General features: G+C 51.8%; 1 protein-coding gene across 1 annotated transcript in view; it reads left to right on the forward strand.

The window, feature by feature from the left end:
• Positions 1 to 16,722, forward strand: part of TG (thyroglobulin) — a 239,456-nt gene that overhangs the window by 127,607 nt on the left and 95,127 nt on the right. The window contains exons 37-40 of the mRNA XM_024741005.1: positions 1,917 to 2,136; positions 3,730 to 3,823; positions 6,327 to 6,486; positions 14,889 to 15,091. Coding sequence (XP_024596773.1) covers positions 1,917 to 2,136; positions 3,730 to 3,823; positions 6,327 to 6,486; positions 14,889 to 15,091 — 677 coding nt within the window. The remainder of the gene's footprint in view (positions 1 to 1,916; positions 2,137 to 3,729; positions 3,824 to 6,326; positions 6,487 to 14,888; positions 15,092 to 16,722) is intronic.

Raw genomic sequence — 16,722 nt, forward strand, 5'->3', positions numbered from 1 at the left:
AGTTTCCATTTTGAGTTCTAACTCACATGCCAGTGTTTATGCAACAGAGAAGTTTTCACTCACTGTTTCCTTCCTTCCTTCCTTCCTTCCTTCCTTCCTTCCTCCCTCCCTCCTTCACTCCCTCCCTCTTTCCCATTCACTCATTCATGTGTTGATCTCCTGTCATTTGCCAGGCACTGGGCTTGGGACATTACAGGCATTGTGTTATTTATTCCTAACATCTTTGCATTGTAGGGACTGCTACTGTTCCTATTTTGCAGATGGGAAAATTGAGGATGAGAAGAATTATAGAGGTTTTCTAAAGTAGCTGGTCCATAACACAAAACACAGACCTGCTGGGCTCCTCAGACCATCCATTGTTTCCTCCTCACCACATTGACCCTCAGTGGCCTGGAAGTCATGAGTGCACATCACGCCAGGGAGTCTCGGCCCTGGCACCATTGACAACTGGGAGCAGAAGGCTCATTGTGGGGACCTATCTTCTCTATTGCAGGATGTTTGGCAGCTTCTCTGGCCTCTGCCCTATGAGATACCAGTAGCTAGTATCTCTCCCCAACCCGTATGACAACGAAAAGCGTCTCCAGACATTGTCAAATGCTTCCTGGGGTCAAAACCACCTCTAATTGAACCACTGCATGGTACCAAGCTTTTGAGGAATGGATAGACTTCCGCCTGTCTGTCTGTCTGCCTCCTCTCCCAGGCTCAACATGTTGGAAATAATGAGAGACCCCCCGCTTGACACACACACATAGACACACACACACACACACACAGACACAATCTCTTCACCAGTGTTGGTTTCCTCCGTGTAAGGCCCTAAGGCCTGTGGGGAACCAGGCACAGGCCTGTCTTAAGTCCCTGAAAATGGCATCTGGCCCTGAGCTGGGGCCCAACAGAAGTTTATTGAACCAATGAATGAATGTGAGAAATATAGTGGAGGGCATAAGATAGGGCTGAAGAAAGGCTGATAAGTGTCTGGAGGTTAGCACTACAGGGGGGGATGGAAGGCCTGTGGAGCACAGCGCAGGGTTTGGCAGCACCAGTGTGAACTCACAGACTGGGTGGGATCCAGACCTGCGCAAAGGGGGATGCACACTGCAGACCTGGGCCGAGGCCTGGCCTTGACCCTTTGTGAACCTCTGACCCTGTGGTCAGAGTTGTGGCTCAGAAAAGTATAGCTTTGAATCCTACATCACTTTGAAGTCCTGACAGCTGCCCACCCCCAGACTCTAAACCTATTTCCTCACCAGTGAAATACAAGTACCGGGTCTGCAGTGCCTTAGCTGCAATTCTGAAATCCAAACACTCTAAGAGTCAGAAAAAAAATTTTTTTTGTAAGTTTGTGGCAAACTCGTTTGGTGGCAATATCTGACCTGAAGTGACGGAAGAAATGATATTATGTGTTCATCCCTCTTAGTAGGAATAACCTATACATTTCATCCCAGAAGTAACTGGTGTGTCTGTTGATGGGTCTCAACTCCACACCCCCCTGGAAGATTGAACCTTGCCCGTTCTGTGCCCCTCTGTTCTTTTTAAAATCCAAATAATTCAGAACTGTGGTAACATCTGGCCCCAGGGTGCTAAGTCAGGGGCTGTGGGCCTGGGCTACCTCTCTGGGAAGAGCTTGAGATGGCTCATCTGGGGGAGGGATTGCTCAGTGCCTGGGGAAGATCAGGTGTCTTTGCTGGGTTTCTTTTTTCTTTTTCTTTTTTTTTTCCCACATTGAACACTAACATGACTAGACTTAAGCTATTGGGGCCTGAATGAATAACTAACTTTTTTTTTTTTTTTAATGCAGAAAGCAGTGTTTGGGCTTTTAGATTTGTTTCTTAAAGCATATTCGGAATACCTGTGAATAGAGCACCAGCTGCTCTCTCTCTCTCTCTCTCTCTCTCTCTCTCTCTCTCCCCTCCCAGACGTCCCTCTTCTTGGCTTTGGAGCATCTGCACCTTCTGTGACCATCACCACCCACGGCCAGCTGCTGGGCAGGTCCCAGGCCATCCAGGTGGGCACTTCGTGGAAGCAAGTGGACCAGTTCCTGGGAGTTCCGTATGCCACCCCACCCCTGGCGGGAAGCCGCTTCCGGGCTCCGGAGCCCTTGAACTGGACAGGGTCCTGGGATGCCACCAAGCCACGGTAAGGGTGGAGTGGAGTACATTTTGGGGGATGCCCAGGGAAGCCTTCTCCCATTCTAAGCCTTCAAAATGAGACTTGATAACAGAGCAGTGTGTTCGAATTTGAGCCATGCGTGGAGCAGGGGTTATGTTTGTTAAGATGGTGTTGAGTGCTTTAACACATAAACTCCCACTTGTCGGTGACTTAACATTGTCTTGGTCCTGCACAATCCCGTTGGTGATGGAGGGGCAGGTGGGCTTTGCTCCATGCGGTAATGCGGGCACCCAGGCTCATGTGCCTTCTTCAGCACAGACCTTCTAAGGTTCCTTCTAGGAGCCTTCTGTGACTTTGCATCCAGGAAAGAGAGGCTGTGGAAGAGTCTGCAGGGGAGGTCTCCACGGCCACAGCTGCAGGTGGGGCGTGCATTCATCACGTGCCCCAGTGTGGCGGTGACCAGGACTCAGCCTCCCGGCCACTTCTGACTTCAGTGGGGCTGAGAAGTAAGCAGAGAAGGAAAAACACATGAGCTAGTGAAAAAATAATTTAAAAGGACTTTGATTCCCCCAACAGGAACAATATTAAAAGGAATTTTCCAAAAAGGGGAAAAAAAACGGAATATCTTATTTTCCTTCGTCATCAACTGCTTTCAATGTTGCCCATTCCCTCCCATGCATATATCATTGTAAAGAGGTGACAGATTGGATACGATTTTGTGATTTTTCTAAATTAAAGCGTGTTCAGAGCGTCTGTGGAAAGAGCACCCATGTCTCCCTCTCCCATCCCCATGGCCTTTCCCCTTCCCACAGGGGTCCACAGTTCTGTCTCAAGGCAGCCGTATTCTCCCTGTCCATCACTCCCATGGCTGGCTGCTGGGCAGATCTACAGGCCCAGGGCCAGACAGAGGGATGGGCGGGAGGCTCTGGACTGCTCCAGGCAAGCAACAGTGGAGGCTTAAACTAGGACAGTGGCAGAAAGATGCAGAAAGTCATGGATAAGTCTCCACCATTGGGCAACCAGAGAAACAAATATGGACTAATTAGAACACTTTAGCGTGTTAGGATACACCCATTTGACAGATGAGGTGGTTGAGGCTTTTGAGTGGAGAGTAGTTGGAGAGCTAGGTTCATCAGAGCCCAGTGCTAACAAGGCCTGGGCGGGTAACCATCATGCCTCCATTAGATGTGTCCCAGATGCAGTCTCAGCTCTTATGCCAGGAGATGTTCCACTGGCACACTTGGACTCTGTACTGATGTAGAAAACCGGTTGGGACACCTCATCCCAGCAGGTCTGCTCACTTGGAGCCAGGAAGGGCCCAGGTTGCAGGTGACACACATTTTCCTCTTTATCTGGGCATCCTTCTCTCTGGGCCAGCCCTTTGTCCCTGTAGGATGTTCCTCAGGCCCGTGGTAGAGAGAGGGATGGGCATGCTGCTGTTTCCACCATTTACTCAGCAATCCCTTTAACCATTTCCTGAAGCTGCCTAAATGCTGGTGGGCCGCCGGGCTTTAGGAATGGGGCAGTGGGCTCTGCCACCGCTGATGGGAAGGGGGCTGGGACTTGTCGCTTTGGTTGTTTTCCCTGCAAGTCATGCCTTCTGTCTGTCTGTACTTGCAGGGCCAGTTGCTGGCAACCAGGCGCCAGGACGCCTTCGTCCCCCGGGGTCAGCGAGGACTGCCTGTATCTCAACGTGTTTGTCCCTCAGAACATGGTGAGTGCTGCAGCCCTGAAAACTATGTTTGCCCTGAAAACTGCCCCATTAGAAATCCCCAGGCCCAGAGCGGCCAGCACGGTCCGCCCTGCGCTCTCCTGGTGGGTTCTTGGCTTCCTGAGGCCTGAGTGGCTGAGAGCAAGCCTGGGTCCCCCACGGCCTCACCTGATCTCCCGCACGGGAGCATGTGCGTGGCTATCCGGCTCCGGCCCTCTAAGAAGTATTCATAAAGCGCCCGTCACAGGAGGGGCTGTTCTCAGTGGGAGGAGCAGAAATAAACAGATAAGCAGATAAATATTGGACAACTGTGGTATTGATATGCTTGTGAAGAAAAACACAGCAGGGGAGGAGACGGAGCGGCAGGAGGAGTGAGGTAGGTGGTGATCAGGAGGGTGCACCTGAGCAGGGGTTCGGACGAGGTGGGGTGAGAGCCACGTGGGCAGGTGAGGGCCAGCCGCTGATGCAGGGCCCCCTGCAGGGCCGTGGGCTGGGGGAGTGTGGAGCTGGATTAAACTAATCCGCAAATGAGGAAACCAGCGGCCCTTCTTGGAGAGACCCTTGGAGAGACCCACCTAGCGGGTATTTCTTTCCATGTGGTCTCTCATTCGAGGCAGTTCTAGAAGGTGAGGTTTGGGAGGTGACCCTGACTTTGGTTAGGTCCTACTTTGAAGGCTGTATCTGCCTAGGTAGCAGCTATGATCCTGATGTTGAGTGTTTGAGTTTCCTGTTTGGGGGGAAGGGTCGGAGCTCATGAGAGAAAACAGAACTGAAGAGCCTTAGGAAACATGAGTTTCTGGTGACGCCAACCCTGTACTGACAGATCCCATGGTACATGTGACTGGGCCACCGCTTCCTGGGCCCCTAGTTTACCAGCAGTGAGAGGCGGTGTACTTTGGAGGCTTGGTCACAGCAGGCTGACCTGAGTAAGCTTTGGAACAAGGGCGCCTAAATGTGCAGGCCCTCCTGGGCTGCATGAATGGAAGAATTCTCTCTTGCTCGCGTGCTACTCAATAAAAATAACTCAGGGTTCTTTGAGGAGGGGATACAGGGCCTGTCCCTGACCTCTCTGGTGGCCCACAGCAAATGAAACCAAGGCCACCTGAGCTGGCCTTTTTCTATGGCATTTAAAAGGCCTCCTATTGGAAGAATCAACAAGCCCACCAAGTGGTGACACCTACGAGCAGGAGTGTCCCAGAGGGAGGGAGGGGGCTGGGGTCAGAATTCTGCTCAGTCCCTTCCTCTCTGTAGATGTTTCAAGAAGCCACTTCACTGCTCTGAGCCTCTGTTTTCACACCTGTAGAATGGGGGTGCTTAGAGTCATCTACCTTGTGAGGCGGAAGCTCTAATCAGACGTTCTAGGTGAGCACACTTAGCACGGCACCCACCCGGGCAGGTCCTTGGTCAGTGTTTGCTGTTGGTGTCGGAGCCCAGGGCACATGGAGTAGAGAAGTCACAGCCCAGGGATTCAGGGCCTGAGTGAGCGAGAGCCACCTGGGGCCTTGCATTCACCATGGCCTGGGGCGGGGTGTCAGATCCCCTAGACGGAACACAATATTCTGATAGGAAGGGGTCAACCTGGGTTCAGATCCCAGCTCTGCTACTCGTAGCCATGTGACCTGAGGCAGGCTATTTAACACCAGGAAGCCTCTGCTTCCTCATCGGTAAAATGGGAGTAACGACAACACGCCAACCTCACGGAGCTGTTGGAGGACTGAATAAATGGCACACGCCAATAGTCAGCATGGTGCCTGGCGCTCAGTCGGGCTAAACAAAGGTGGCTCTGTGTTAACAAGATGGGGTTCCAGGCACAGTGACCAAACTCAAGGACTCCCCAAGGAGGACACAGAAGCGTCTTCCAGAGTAGACGTGGGCCAGGAGCTGGGCTGCTGGGAGACCACGTGGCTGCATGGGACAGGTCCCCGGCTCACTTGGCAGTGTGGGCAACGTGTCTTCACTTTTTATGGCGCTCTGGGTCCTCATCCGGGAGGTGGGTTTTGCTCCTTTGCTCAGTCTGCTCTATCAAAGTACCACAGACTGGGAGGCTGAAACTACAGAAGGGTGTTTTCTCATGATTTTGAAAGCCAGAAGTCCAAGATCAAAATGTCTACAGGGTTGTTTCCTTCCGAGGCCACTCTCCTTGGCTTGTAGATGGTCATCTTCTCCTCCCTGTGTCTCCACAGGCCTCTCCTCTGTGTGCATCTGTGTCTAAATTTCTTCTCTGTATGAGGACGCCGGTCCTATTGGATTAGGGCCGTCTCATTACAGGACTTGTCTCCAAACACAGTCACAGTCTGAGGCAGCCAGGGTTAGGGCTTCAAGATGTGAATTTGGGGGGCACGCAATTCAGCCCCTAGCTGAGACTAAATACGCCTACAGGGCAGAGGTGAAGGAAGAGTCACGCGTCACCTCACAGTCGGACACCTGCATGGGGAAGGTGCCCTCACCAAACTCTGGGGGGTGAGAGCGGCCGCCTGGAGCTCCCACATTTCTCCAATCCCTACAGGCCCCCAACGTGTCTGTGCTGGTGTTCCTCCACAACGCCGCAGAGGGCAGGGCCGGCGGGGGCCAGCCAGCCGTGGACGGCTCCTTCTTGGCTGCTGTTGGCAGCCTCATCGTGGTCACTGCCAGCTACCGAGTGGGTGTCTTTGGCTTCCTGAGTTCTGGTGAGTTGCTGGCGTTGGTGGGGACCGCTGACCTCCTGAGCCCATTGTGTTCTTTGTGTGCGTTTAGTCCTTTCTTCCCCAAGGCCCATCCTTCCCAGCCGGCTGCCCTCCTCCAGCCTGCTGAGCGGGGAGTGGTATGGCCAGTGCGTTCACGAGACCCTCCAGCCATGCTGATGCCCGTAGATGAGAGTCACAGTTGCTACTGATTACACTTATCATGTGTCTGAAGCTGTTCCAAGTACATGTTTTATCTTGTGATGTATCTGTGTGTGCGCGTGTGTGTACCGAGACCCCAGAGGGCCAGACCCTTGCTCAAGCTCACGTGGTCAGGAAGGAGCACAGCCAGGATTCATCACCAGGGTTGACCTGCCCTGGAGACTCTAAGGCGTGGATTAGAGCTCTTGGGCCCTCAGGAAGCCATTTACTGGAGTGAGGGCTGCATAGACAATGATTTCTGATTCCCCTCGAATTCCAGCATCACTTGTGAATATCCGGCCTGTCCCCTTTCCAGTCACAGATGCCTTTATCACTCTGGTTATGCCCTCCACCTTCCCCACCAGCCCACAGGGCAGAATTGAGGCTTGGACCAATCCCAGCGTCATCCACCCATGTCTCTTCCTCCATCTCCCCACCCCCCCACCCCAACCCCCAGTGGTAGGGCAGTCGTTTGACAGGCAGACATGGCAGAGGGCAGACACGCTGGTCTGGGAATCTGAAGAGCCAAGGGTTGTCTGTGTGACCTTGGATAAAACCCTTCCTTTCTCCAAGTCTCAGTTTTCTCCTCTGTAAAATGGGAATAATTTTACCCAACTTCCAAAGTCACTGTGAGGCTCCAGTGATACGCTACACGTGAAGGGACTTTAGAGGCTGTGATGGGCTTTAGGAGTCCTCAGGGAAAGGCACCTAACAGCATCTTTGTTCTCTGGGGATCTCAGTTAAGACCTGGAATGTCTTGCCTGCTCAGTATGGCTGGGTGGGTGGGAGGTAGCCTGGCGGGAATGACGGACTCCTCTAGAATGTGCCGAGTGGAGCAGGCGTCCTGTGTGAGCAGAAGCCAGGCAGTGCTGGGGAATGAGGGCTGGGTGGACCACGTGGCAGGAGGCCTTGAGTGTCATAAAGAAGATTCTTCGTCTGCACAACAAACATGAAACAGGCAACAAGTTAAGGCAACACGCGACCAGGTGCCAATGAGGGGAATGTGGATGATGACCAGATTCCAGACTTTGCTTCAGGGGTGCGGGGGCAGCTGCTGGAGCACTGAACGCCCTGCCCGGGTTTTCTTTCCTCTTTTCAAACACACGACTGACAATCTGTTCAATCAGGAGCTCCTTTCTCTAAAGAGATGGTGAAACTCAGAACCCAGCCTGTGGGACCCGCTCAGGTGGAGCTTTTCACAGACACGGCTGACTCTGGCTCAGAGCGTTTCCAGACACAAGAGAGCGAATTTCCATATGCCATCCCTCTGTGAGGGGGCGGGGATTGTGATTTCATGGGCTGTGATCTTATGGAGAATTCTGTGGGCTTCCTGGAAGGGAAACTCATTTCTGCTGCCGGCGAGGCAGAGTCCGGGGTTGGAACTCTTCCAGAACACCCACACCTTCTCACTCCTGACTTGCAACACTGCCTGTTCCTTGTGCTTAAAGCAAAGCTGTCAGCAAGAGAGGAGAGTTACCCTCACCCAGCGTCCGTCTCTACCAGACATCTTTCCTGGGTGACGTCATTTCAGTCTCCAGGCACCTCTGCAAGGTCAGCCCTGTGCGGTCATGTCATAGAGGAAACGACGAGGCTCAGAGAGGTTAAGGGACTTTATGCTCCGCAGCCGTGAGTTAAATTTAATGTCACACTGGGCGTTGAATCCCGTGGATGAAACACTAAGAGAAATGATAGCTTGCTCCCTCGATGTTTTCGGTTTTATTGTTGTTGTTGTTTTTGCAACTTTCACAGTCTCTTTTAATTCAGGACAGTTTTAAAATATCTTTAGCATATAACTTGAGTGTTCAAGGAAATAGGGAAAGGAGAAAAATGTTAACTTAGTTGTTTCACAAATATAATCTCTTTTAAAACTGAAAAAAACCCCAGCTCTCTAAAGTTGACATGTCTGGAAAAGTTATCTGTGCCACTCCCTCTCCCCCCGAAAGAAAAGAAAACTCCTCAAAGAGAATTGCTTCCTCTTAAAGTTGCACATTTAAAACTGGGGTTCCAGGAGTTTCCATGGTGTTTGCCTTCCTGTTTATGTGTGTTGTCTGTGTAAGGGTCCTCTCAAGAATTTGTGGTGTTTGTTCTATTTCTTAAGCTGGGTGGTGGGTTAATGTGTTTGCTTTTTTCTCATGCTTTATATATCGTGCTTATATAACATATATGATATATGATTCATGTAAGGGTAAGCTATTTTTTAAAAAGTGGGGATATATATATACGTATAACTGAATCACTTTGCTGTACAGCAGAAACTAATGTGATACTGTAAAGCAACTATACTCCAATAAAAATTAATTAAAAAAAATAAATGTAGGAGACAGGGGATACAGAGGAAGAAAGAAGAAAGAACAATACTTAGCAGTTAATGTTAAAGATTGAGAATAGGTATCATTTTAAAAAATAGTTTACTCTCCCTTGGTGTTTAGAAATGCCCTACAGATTCCTCATTCTTCTGTGTACAGAGAGGATCAGTGTTTTTTGGGGTTTTTTTTTTTGTTTGTTTGTTTTGCGGTATGCGGGTCTCTCACTGCTGTGGCCTTTCCCGTTGCGGAGCACAGGCTCCGGACGCGCAGGCTCAGCAGCCATGGCTCACGGGCCCAGCCGCTCCGCGGCATGTGGGATCTTCCCGGACCGGGGCACGAACCCGTGTCCCCTGCATCGGCAGGCGGACTCTCAACCACTGCGCCACCAGGGAAGCCCAGGATCAGTGTTTTAATTCATTTAGGCTCAGGCAGCTTTTCTTTGCTTTATTCTGGAGACCTCCTGGTACTTCCCACATTCCAGATCTTTAGCATCTCTTACCTGGAGCTCCTTGCAGTTCAGCCCCTAGGGGAGCCATCAGTCAATCAAGAAACTGAGACCCAGAGAGTGGCCGCCAGGGCCGGTGGGTGGAGGGGCAGCAGCACTAGGACACACACACAGGCTCCTGGCTGCAGACGACCACCTCCCGCCAGACACTGAGCATCCCACGGCAAGGTCCCAGGTGGAGAAGGTGTGCACTCACAGCAGAGGGAGAAAAGAGCAGGTGTGCGATTCAGCTAAGCCCCCAATAAACTTCCAACACAAATACATCATCCCGGCGGTCCAGTGGTTAGGACTCGGCACTTTCACTGCCGAGGGCACAGGTTCAATCCCTGGTCGGGGAACTAAGATCCCACGAGATGAGTGATGCAGCCAAAAAAGAAAAGAAAAACATACATATATGTAATAGATTTCATTATTTAGATGATTTTAAATTTACAGAATAATTTGAGCATAAATTACAGAGTTCCCACATGCCGCGTCCTCCCCGGCCTCAGTTTCCCCTGTTAAGGTCCCGCATTGGTGCCACACATTTGTTACACTCCATGAGCCCATAGTGGTATGTTAGTATTGACTAAAGTCCATACTCTACAGCAGGGCTCACTCTTTGTGTTGTACATTCTGTGGGTTTTGACAAACATATCATGACGCGTGTCCACCAATCATACAGAATAGTTTCACCGCCCGCCCTCAGACTTGCCTGAGCTCCACCTACTCATCCCTCCTCCTTTCCATTTTAAATAGTTGGAAACTGTGGTTCAGGACAGGTCTGGAAAGAGCTGGGTGACTTCAAGTGCCAGCCCCAGACTGGTGTCCTGCACAGTGCACAGCATTTGCACCCGAGAAGAGCAAGGTCCAGGAGCAGCTCCTCGCGCTGTGGGGCTCAGGGGCTCTGGGCGGGTCCCTCGGTCCCTCCCTCAGCGTCCCATCCCCTCCCAGGCTGCCCGTCTCTCAGGAGATCAAGAATGTGAAGGCAGACACCGGGAACCTTGCTGGCACCTTGCAGGGGCTCCCGGGGGCTAATGCCCCTTTGCTTTCCCTGGCAGGGCCTCTCCAAGCCAGGGCTCTGCTGCAGCCATGTCCCGGCCCTGCATCTGGCCACCAGCAACTGCAGCCCCTGGCATTTACTGAGTTAGGCCAAGCTGCTGCTTCATGTACATCGTCTCATGTGATAAATGTGTGCACCATCTAGTGTTGTAGCCCAGAGTGAAGATAGTCCCCCAAGAGCTCCAGACTCCAGAGGCACATTAAGAAAGGGATGGGAGGAAGCTGAAAACAGCAGCTCATGCCAGGCCTGCGGCCGACTAGACAAACTCACGTTCTCTGCGAGAAACCCAGCAGTACTTAAAAGGAGCACGATTCCTGATGAAGAGCAATTGGGAAGGAAGTGAGGGGGTTGGTGATGGGCCAGGGAGGCCCTCTCCCAGCCTGGACCCTGCCGGTGGGACAGACCCCAGGGCCGTGGGGCACAGTGATTATCCTTCTCTCTCTGGCAAAGCAATGCAACAAGGGCAACCCGGGCCAGTGGCGTGCAGGGTCAGAGGAGTGGGTCGGCCATGGCTCGCGGGCCCTCTGCAGGGTGTGGGAGCAGAGGAAGTGGGCTTTGGCTAGGGAGACAGACCGAAGGCCAGACACGTAACACACCCATCACCCCGTCATCCCTGGGGTGCTTGGAGCCTCCCCTCTGAGGGGGTCTGCTCACCATCCTAACCAGAAAAACAGGCACAGAGTCCTGCCCCCGTCACAGGTGTAATTTTTGCTACTAAAGACAAGGCAGACTGTGCAAGGGGCACCTGTGAGATAATGCTGGGACCTAAACCTGTTTCATTTTATTTAAGAAAAACCAAACAAATTCCAGAGTGCTTTATGCCAGGCATTGCACTGTTCTGTTCCTTTTACGGATATTAACAAATTCAATCATCATAACAACCTATTGAGGTTGGTACTATTATTATTCCATTTTACAGATGGGGAAAGTCAAGTCACATTAAGTAACTTGTCCAGGGCCCCGCACAGCTAGTAGGTGTTGGAGTGGGACCTGTGCCCGGCTCGTCTGGCTCCATAACCTGCCGGCTAAGCCCACACACCATGATGCCTTCTATTGATGGCCATCAGCAAGAGCTGGGGGAGAACCTGCTGTGAGCCCAGCTAAGGAGCTTTAGAGGGACAGATGAAGAAATCAAATGGGATAGCAAGAGCCGGTTAGACAGTGAGGGAACAGTCGAATGTTTGCTGGTGTGTTCTGACCAGAGAGGTGGGAGCGTGGAGCTGGGGGGCCATCAGGGCGGTGTGAGGCAGATGGGGGGGAGCGACGTCACACTGTCCGGACACCTTCCACTCACACCCGTCTCCCTCCTGGACTGTACACGCCTGGCCAGCAGAGAGCAGCCCTGTCCAGTTTCACACCCCCAGCAGCACTGCACGCTATGTGTTTGTGGCGGGTCTGAGCCAGGTGAGACGGAGTCCTAGAGGATAAAGAGAATGGAGCTCAACCAAGGCCAGACTGCAGGGCAATGAACACAGGTGATGAGCAGACGCCGATGGCTGGACAAGGGCAGGTGTTAGAAAGTGAAGGGACCCAGACTGTTCAGATGGGCTGAAGTCAATCTTAGAGGAGCTGAAAAGCCAGGAAGGAGTTAGACTTGATGCGGCAGGAATGAGGGAGTTATGAAGGCTTCTGAACAGAGAAAGTTCCATAAATAGAGTACTTAAATTTTTTAATGAAAATAACACAGTGCCTTGCACACCATAGATTTTTTGGACAAATGTTTGTTGAATTGGATTGAATGTTAGGACAAAGGGCTCTGAGTGTGCATTGGATTTAAGTGCCAACTTGATCTCAAATTTGCTTCTTGCACCTCAACAGACTCTTTCCCTCTCAAGTCTCAGGTTCCACCAGGGGAGGAAAGGGTTGAATTAGACCATCTCAGAGCAGCTAGTGGCTGCTTTGTGTGCACGTCCCGGAGGGCGTCTGCTTCGAGGGCCAGGATCTTGTCTATCTTGCTCTCTGCACTACCCAGCACAGCGCCTGGCATGAGGTGAAGCCCAGTTCGGACTTGCCTCCTGAATGCACCCTCATCTCTGACATCCTAGGGGTCTGTAGACCCCAGAATGTCAGCATTGTAAGTGGGAAGCTGGTACATGGGGAGTGAGAGTCAGGGACAGTGGCGTCCCTCCCTGTTGTCACTAGAAATGCAGGCCGTGGGCGCCACTTCCCAGACTGGGTCCTGCTCAGCTGGTGCCCGGCTTTCCTGCCCTCCCTCAGACCTTGGAAACAAAAGCACTCATCCTAACCAATGGAATGTGCGTGTAATCCAGAAAAGTCCGCAGAGAGGATGGTGCCAATGGCTTCACTAAACCCAGAACATGAGAAATGCATTTGAAGAAATTCTGAGTGTCTCCCCAGCTGGAAGAGTAATTCGTACCGTTATGTCCACTGAGCTGGTGTCCTCGTCAGCTTTGTGAACACCAGTTTGGGGAATCGGATGCAAGGTCTTTCTGTTTTTCTATTTGGGAATATGGGTTCTTTCTGATAGTTTTTCACTTGACGTTGAATCGTGTTCATAATAACTATAGTCATTTCATTCACCTAACATTTCATAAGGACCTACTCTGTGCTTCTGGTTTTCATGGGGGGCAGAGTCTAGCAGGGAAGCCAGTGGTGACAAATACTTTGAAAGGGGCCCCTCACTTCCCCTGAGGGCTGCCTATGAGTTGATGGTGTAGCTAAGACTTGGAGGATGACTGGGCCAGAGGAGGGAGTTGGAGAAGGTCAAGGGGAGAGGACACAGCTCTGGGTGGAGGAAATCACATGTGCAAGCACAGGCATGGGGGAGGGCGGGGCTGGTGTGTTTGAGCCTCTGAGGGGAAGCCTGGCTGGTTGCAGCACAGGACAGTGGGGAGATAAAGGGAGATGTGGCCTGACAGATGGATGGCCCAGTCCCGGCGGGCTTTGAATGTGCTAGAAGAACTGAAGTGGTGTCCTAAGGATGATGGGATGAGAGGGGAGATTTTACATAGGACGGGGCACGGTGTGTGTGTGTGTGTGTGTGTGTGTGTGTGTCAGAGAGAGAGAAAATCAAGATTCTAAGTTTAGAAGACCACTCTGGATGCGCCATGGAGAATTCACTGTAGGGAGGAATGTGTGGATACAGGAGGCCAAGGAGAAGCGTGGAGGAAAGAGGGTGGCGGTCAGTGGTGGGAGAGCCTGCAGCGGCTGGGGAGGACGGGGACACGGCCGAAGGAGGAGTCGGGGAGACCCCCGCGAGGCCGTGCAGGAGCAGGGTGGGCGGTGCCGCGCTTGAAGGAGAAGGTAAGAAACTCTGCCGAGGCCGCCGGTGGGAGCGCTCAGGAGACTTAGAATCAATTCCCTTTGGGGCTGAATGGACTTGAGGTGCCTGTGAGACAGCCTCCTGGGGGAACTCGAGGGGCCCAGGCCTGGGAGAGTGCCCTGGGCTGCGGACACAGTCCCGAGAGTCGTCGGCACGTAGGCGGTGGTTGGAGCCACGGGTTCTGCTGGGGTTTCCTGGAAAGAAGCCAGAGACAAAGGGCATGAACCTCGGCTCAAACCAGAGCGGGCCTGGTGTTTCAGGGCAGTTAGCGGTGTAGACTGATAAGAAGAGCCGTTGAATTCAGAGGACGCCGGATGGGCCTGGGCACGGCATGTCCCAAATGCCAAGGGGAAGGGCATGTGTTGGCTATATGGTTTCTTTATATCTGAATCATTCGATTCAAAAAAACATGCTGAGCTTTTGATACATGTTTACTGAATTCTATGAATAAAAGAGAGATGGACTCAACTGAGCGCTGCATATGTGGTCATATACATGACTGTAGTCAAAAGATGTGTGCTTTGGAAACAAGCAACAGCATCAAATGACAATCAACAACAAACAAACAATGTAAGAAACTTGAATCGCAGCTCTGCCTCTGTTGCGAAGGTCATGGAAGGTAGTGGGAAGAGGTGGGACCGAGAGTCTCAGCCGGGCCTGGCCATCATCGGGGGGCAGGAGACACGGAGAGTGGGGGGAGATGGGGGGCCGGAAATTCAGCTCCTTCTCGTCGGATGCGCCAAGCCTGGGGTCTGAATGTGCAATGCCTCTCATCTGAGAAGCCGCCCTCCTCACGGGCAGTGGGGGGAGATGGGGTGGCCGTGGCCCACAGAGGTGGAGAGACATGTCTGCAGTCTCCTAGCTGAAGCGAGAATCCGGGCCGGGTGGGCCTGGTTCCGGAGCCCAGGCTCTTCCCACTGGCCCACTATATTAGGAAACCACAGTCCAGACCTATGCGGGCAGGAGCCCAGGCCCCCCACCGGCACCCCGTGCCTGGCTTACACAACACAAGGATGGTTACATCCCAGGTTGCAGAATCGCGGAGTGCTGAAGGCTTTCCTCTTTCTGAAGGGTCTGGCGAGTTGAGCGGCAACTGGGGGCTGCTGGACCAGGTGGTGGCTCTGACCTGGGTGCAGACCCACATCGGAGCGTTTGGTGGGGACCCTCAGCGCGTGACACTGGCAGCAGACCGTGGCGGAGCCGACGTGGCCAGCATCCACCTTCTAACCACCAGGGCCACAGACTCCAGACTCTTCCAGAGAGCCGTGCTGATGGTGAGTCTCCTGCTCTGCCTTCAGTCTTGCTGAAGGTGGTCCCTCCTTGCCCCAGTTGGCTTCAATTGCTTGGACTTGCTTTATCCTTTGTTCTGAGTGGGTGTCCTGCCCATGGCCATCTTTCCGTGTTCATGTGAGCCAGGATGCTGCAGGGCTCCCCTGACTGCTGTCCACTCACAGCTAAAATGTTAATAATTCTAGACGGGGAAGAGTTTCTATTTCCTGGGAGTTCCTCCTTAGGGTTTAATAGCAATTAAAGCAGTGGAGGGCAGCTGGATCTGTTACAGAGCAACAAAGGTTTGGCCAACTTTGTTGCTGACTGGTGAGTGAAGGCAAAGAATAGAACATAACACTCAGGATTCCACTGGATGGTCTGAAGTACCTGCTGAGTGATGATGATGATGATGATGATGGGATGACTATGGTGTTGATGGTGATGATGGTGATGATGATGGTGGTGATGATGGTGATGATAGTGAGATGGTGGGGCATTGATTAGACATGGAAAAATACTGAAGTCTGTACATATCTATACTTATCTGCTAAACTTAGCTCAGTGTTGTGGGGTTATCAAAAGACATTTAAGAACTCATCTGCCCCACATTGTCTCACCACGCCACGTCATGACCATGAACGGCAGGGCACTTGCTGTTGGGCCAACATATGTTCTGCAGTCCAGATTCTGACTGTACCAGTACGCTTGCTGTGATGGTACTTAATGCGTTGGCCAGGCCGAGCATGTGATACAATTTATCCCTCAGTTGTTACAAAGAAAGAAGGGGCTGTTTCCGTCAGCCCCAGGCAGGGGAGGTGTGCTGCTGCCGTTGGATAGGTGGGCGTCATATGGCAGAACTGAGGGCTGTGGAGCAGGTAGAAAAAAATATGCATTACTGCTTTTTTTTTTCCCTCTATAACGTCCCCAATATTTCTTTCAACTAAGAACCAGTGTGGTCAGCTGAATAATGACCCCCAAAGACATCCACATCCTAATCCAAAGAACCTGCAAATGTTTCCTTATATGGCAAAAAAGACTTTGCAGCTGTGACTAAGATGAGGCTCTTGAGATGAAGAGATTATCCTGATTATTCAGCTGGGCCCTAAATGTCATTGTAAGTGTCTTCATAAGAGGGAGATTTGGAGATTTCATCACAGGAGAGGGAGAAGACCGTGTGACAGGACAGAAACAGAAACTGCAGGGGTGAGTTTTGAAGATGGAAGGAGAGGTAATAACCCGAGGAACACAGGTGGCCTCTAGAAGCTCAGAAAGACAAGGAAACAGATTCTCCAACAGACCCTCCAGAAAGCCCTAGCCTTGCTGACACCCAGTGAAACTGATTTCAGACTTCTGACTTCCAGATCTATGAAAGAATAAACTTATATTGCTTTAAGCTACACGTTTGTGATTACTGAGGTTCATAGGAAACAAATACAACCAAGGACTCCCTCCGTATTAGAAAAACCAACTTACTAGGGCAACATGCTATTTCAAATATTTAGAAGGTCACATGCCAAGTGCTATAAACTGAATGTCTGCGTCCCTCCAAAATTCATATGTTAAAACCTAACCCTGGGGACCTCCCTGGTGGTCCAGTGCTAAAGAATCCGCCTTCCAATGCAGGGGACACGTGTTC

The sequence above is a fragment of the Neophocaena asiaeorientalis genome, unplaced genomic scaffold, assembly GCF_003031525.2.
Source record: "Neophocaena asiaeorientalis asiaeorientalis breed wild unplaced genomic scaffold, Neophocaena_asiaeorientalis_V1.1 scaffold177, whole genome shotgun sequence".
NCBI classification, from domain to species: Eukaryota; Metazoa; Chordata; class Mammalia; order Artiodactyla; family Phocoenidae; genus Neophocaena; species Neophocaena asiaeorientalis.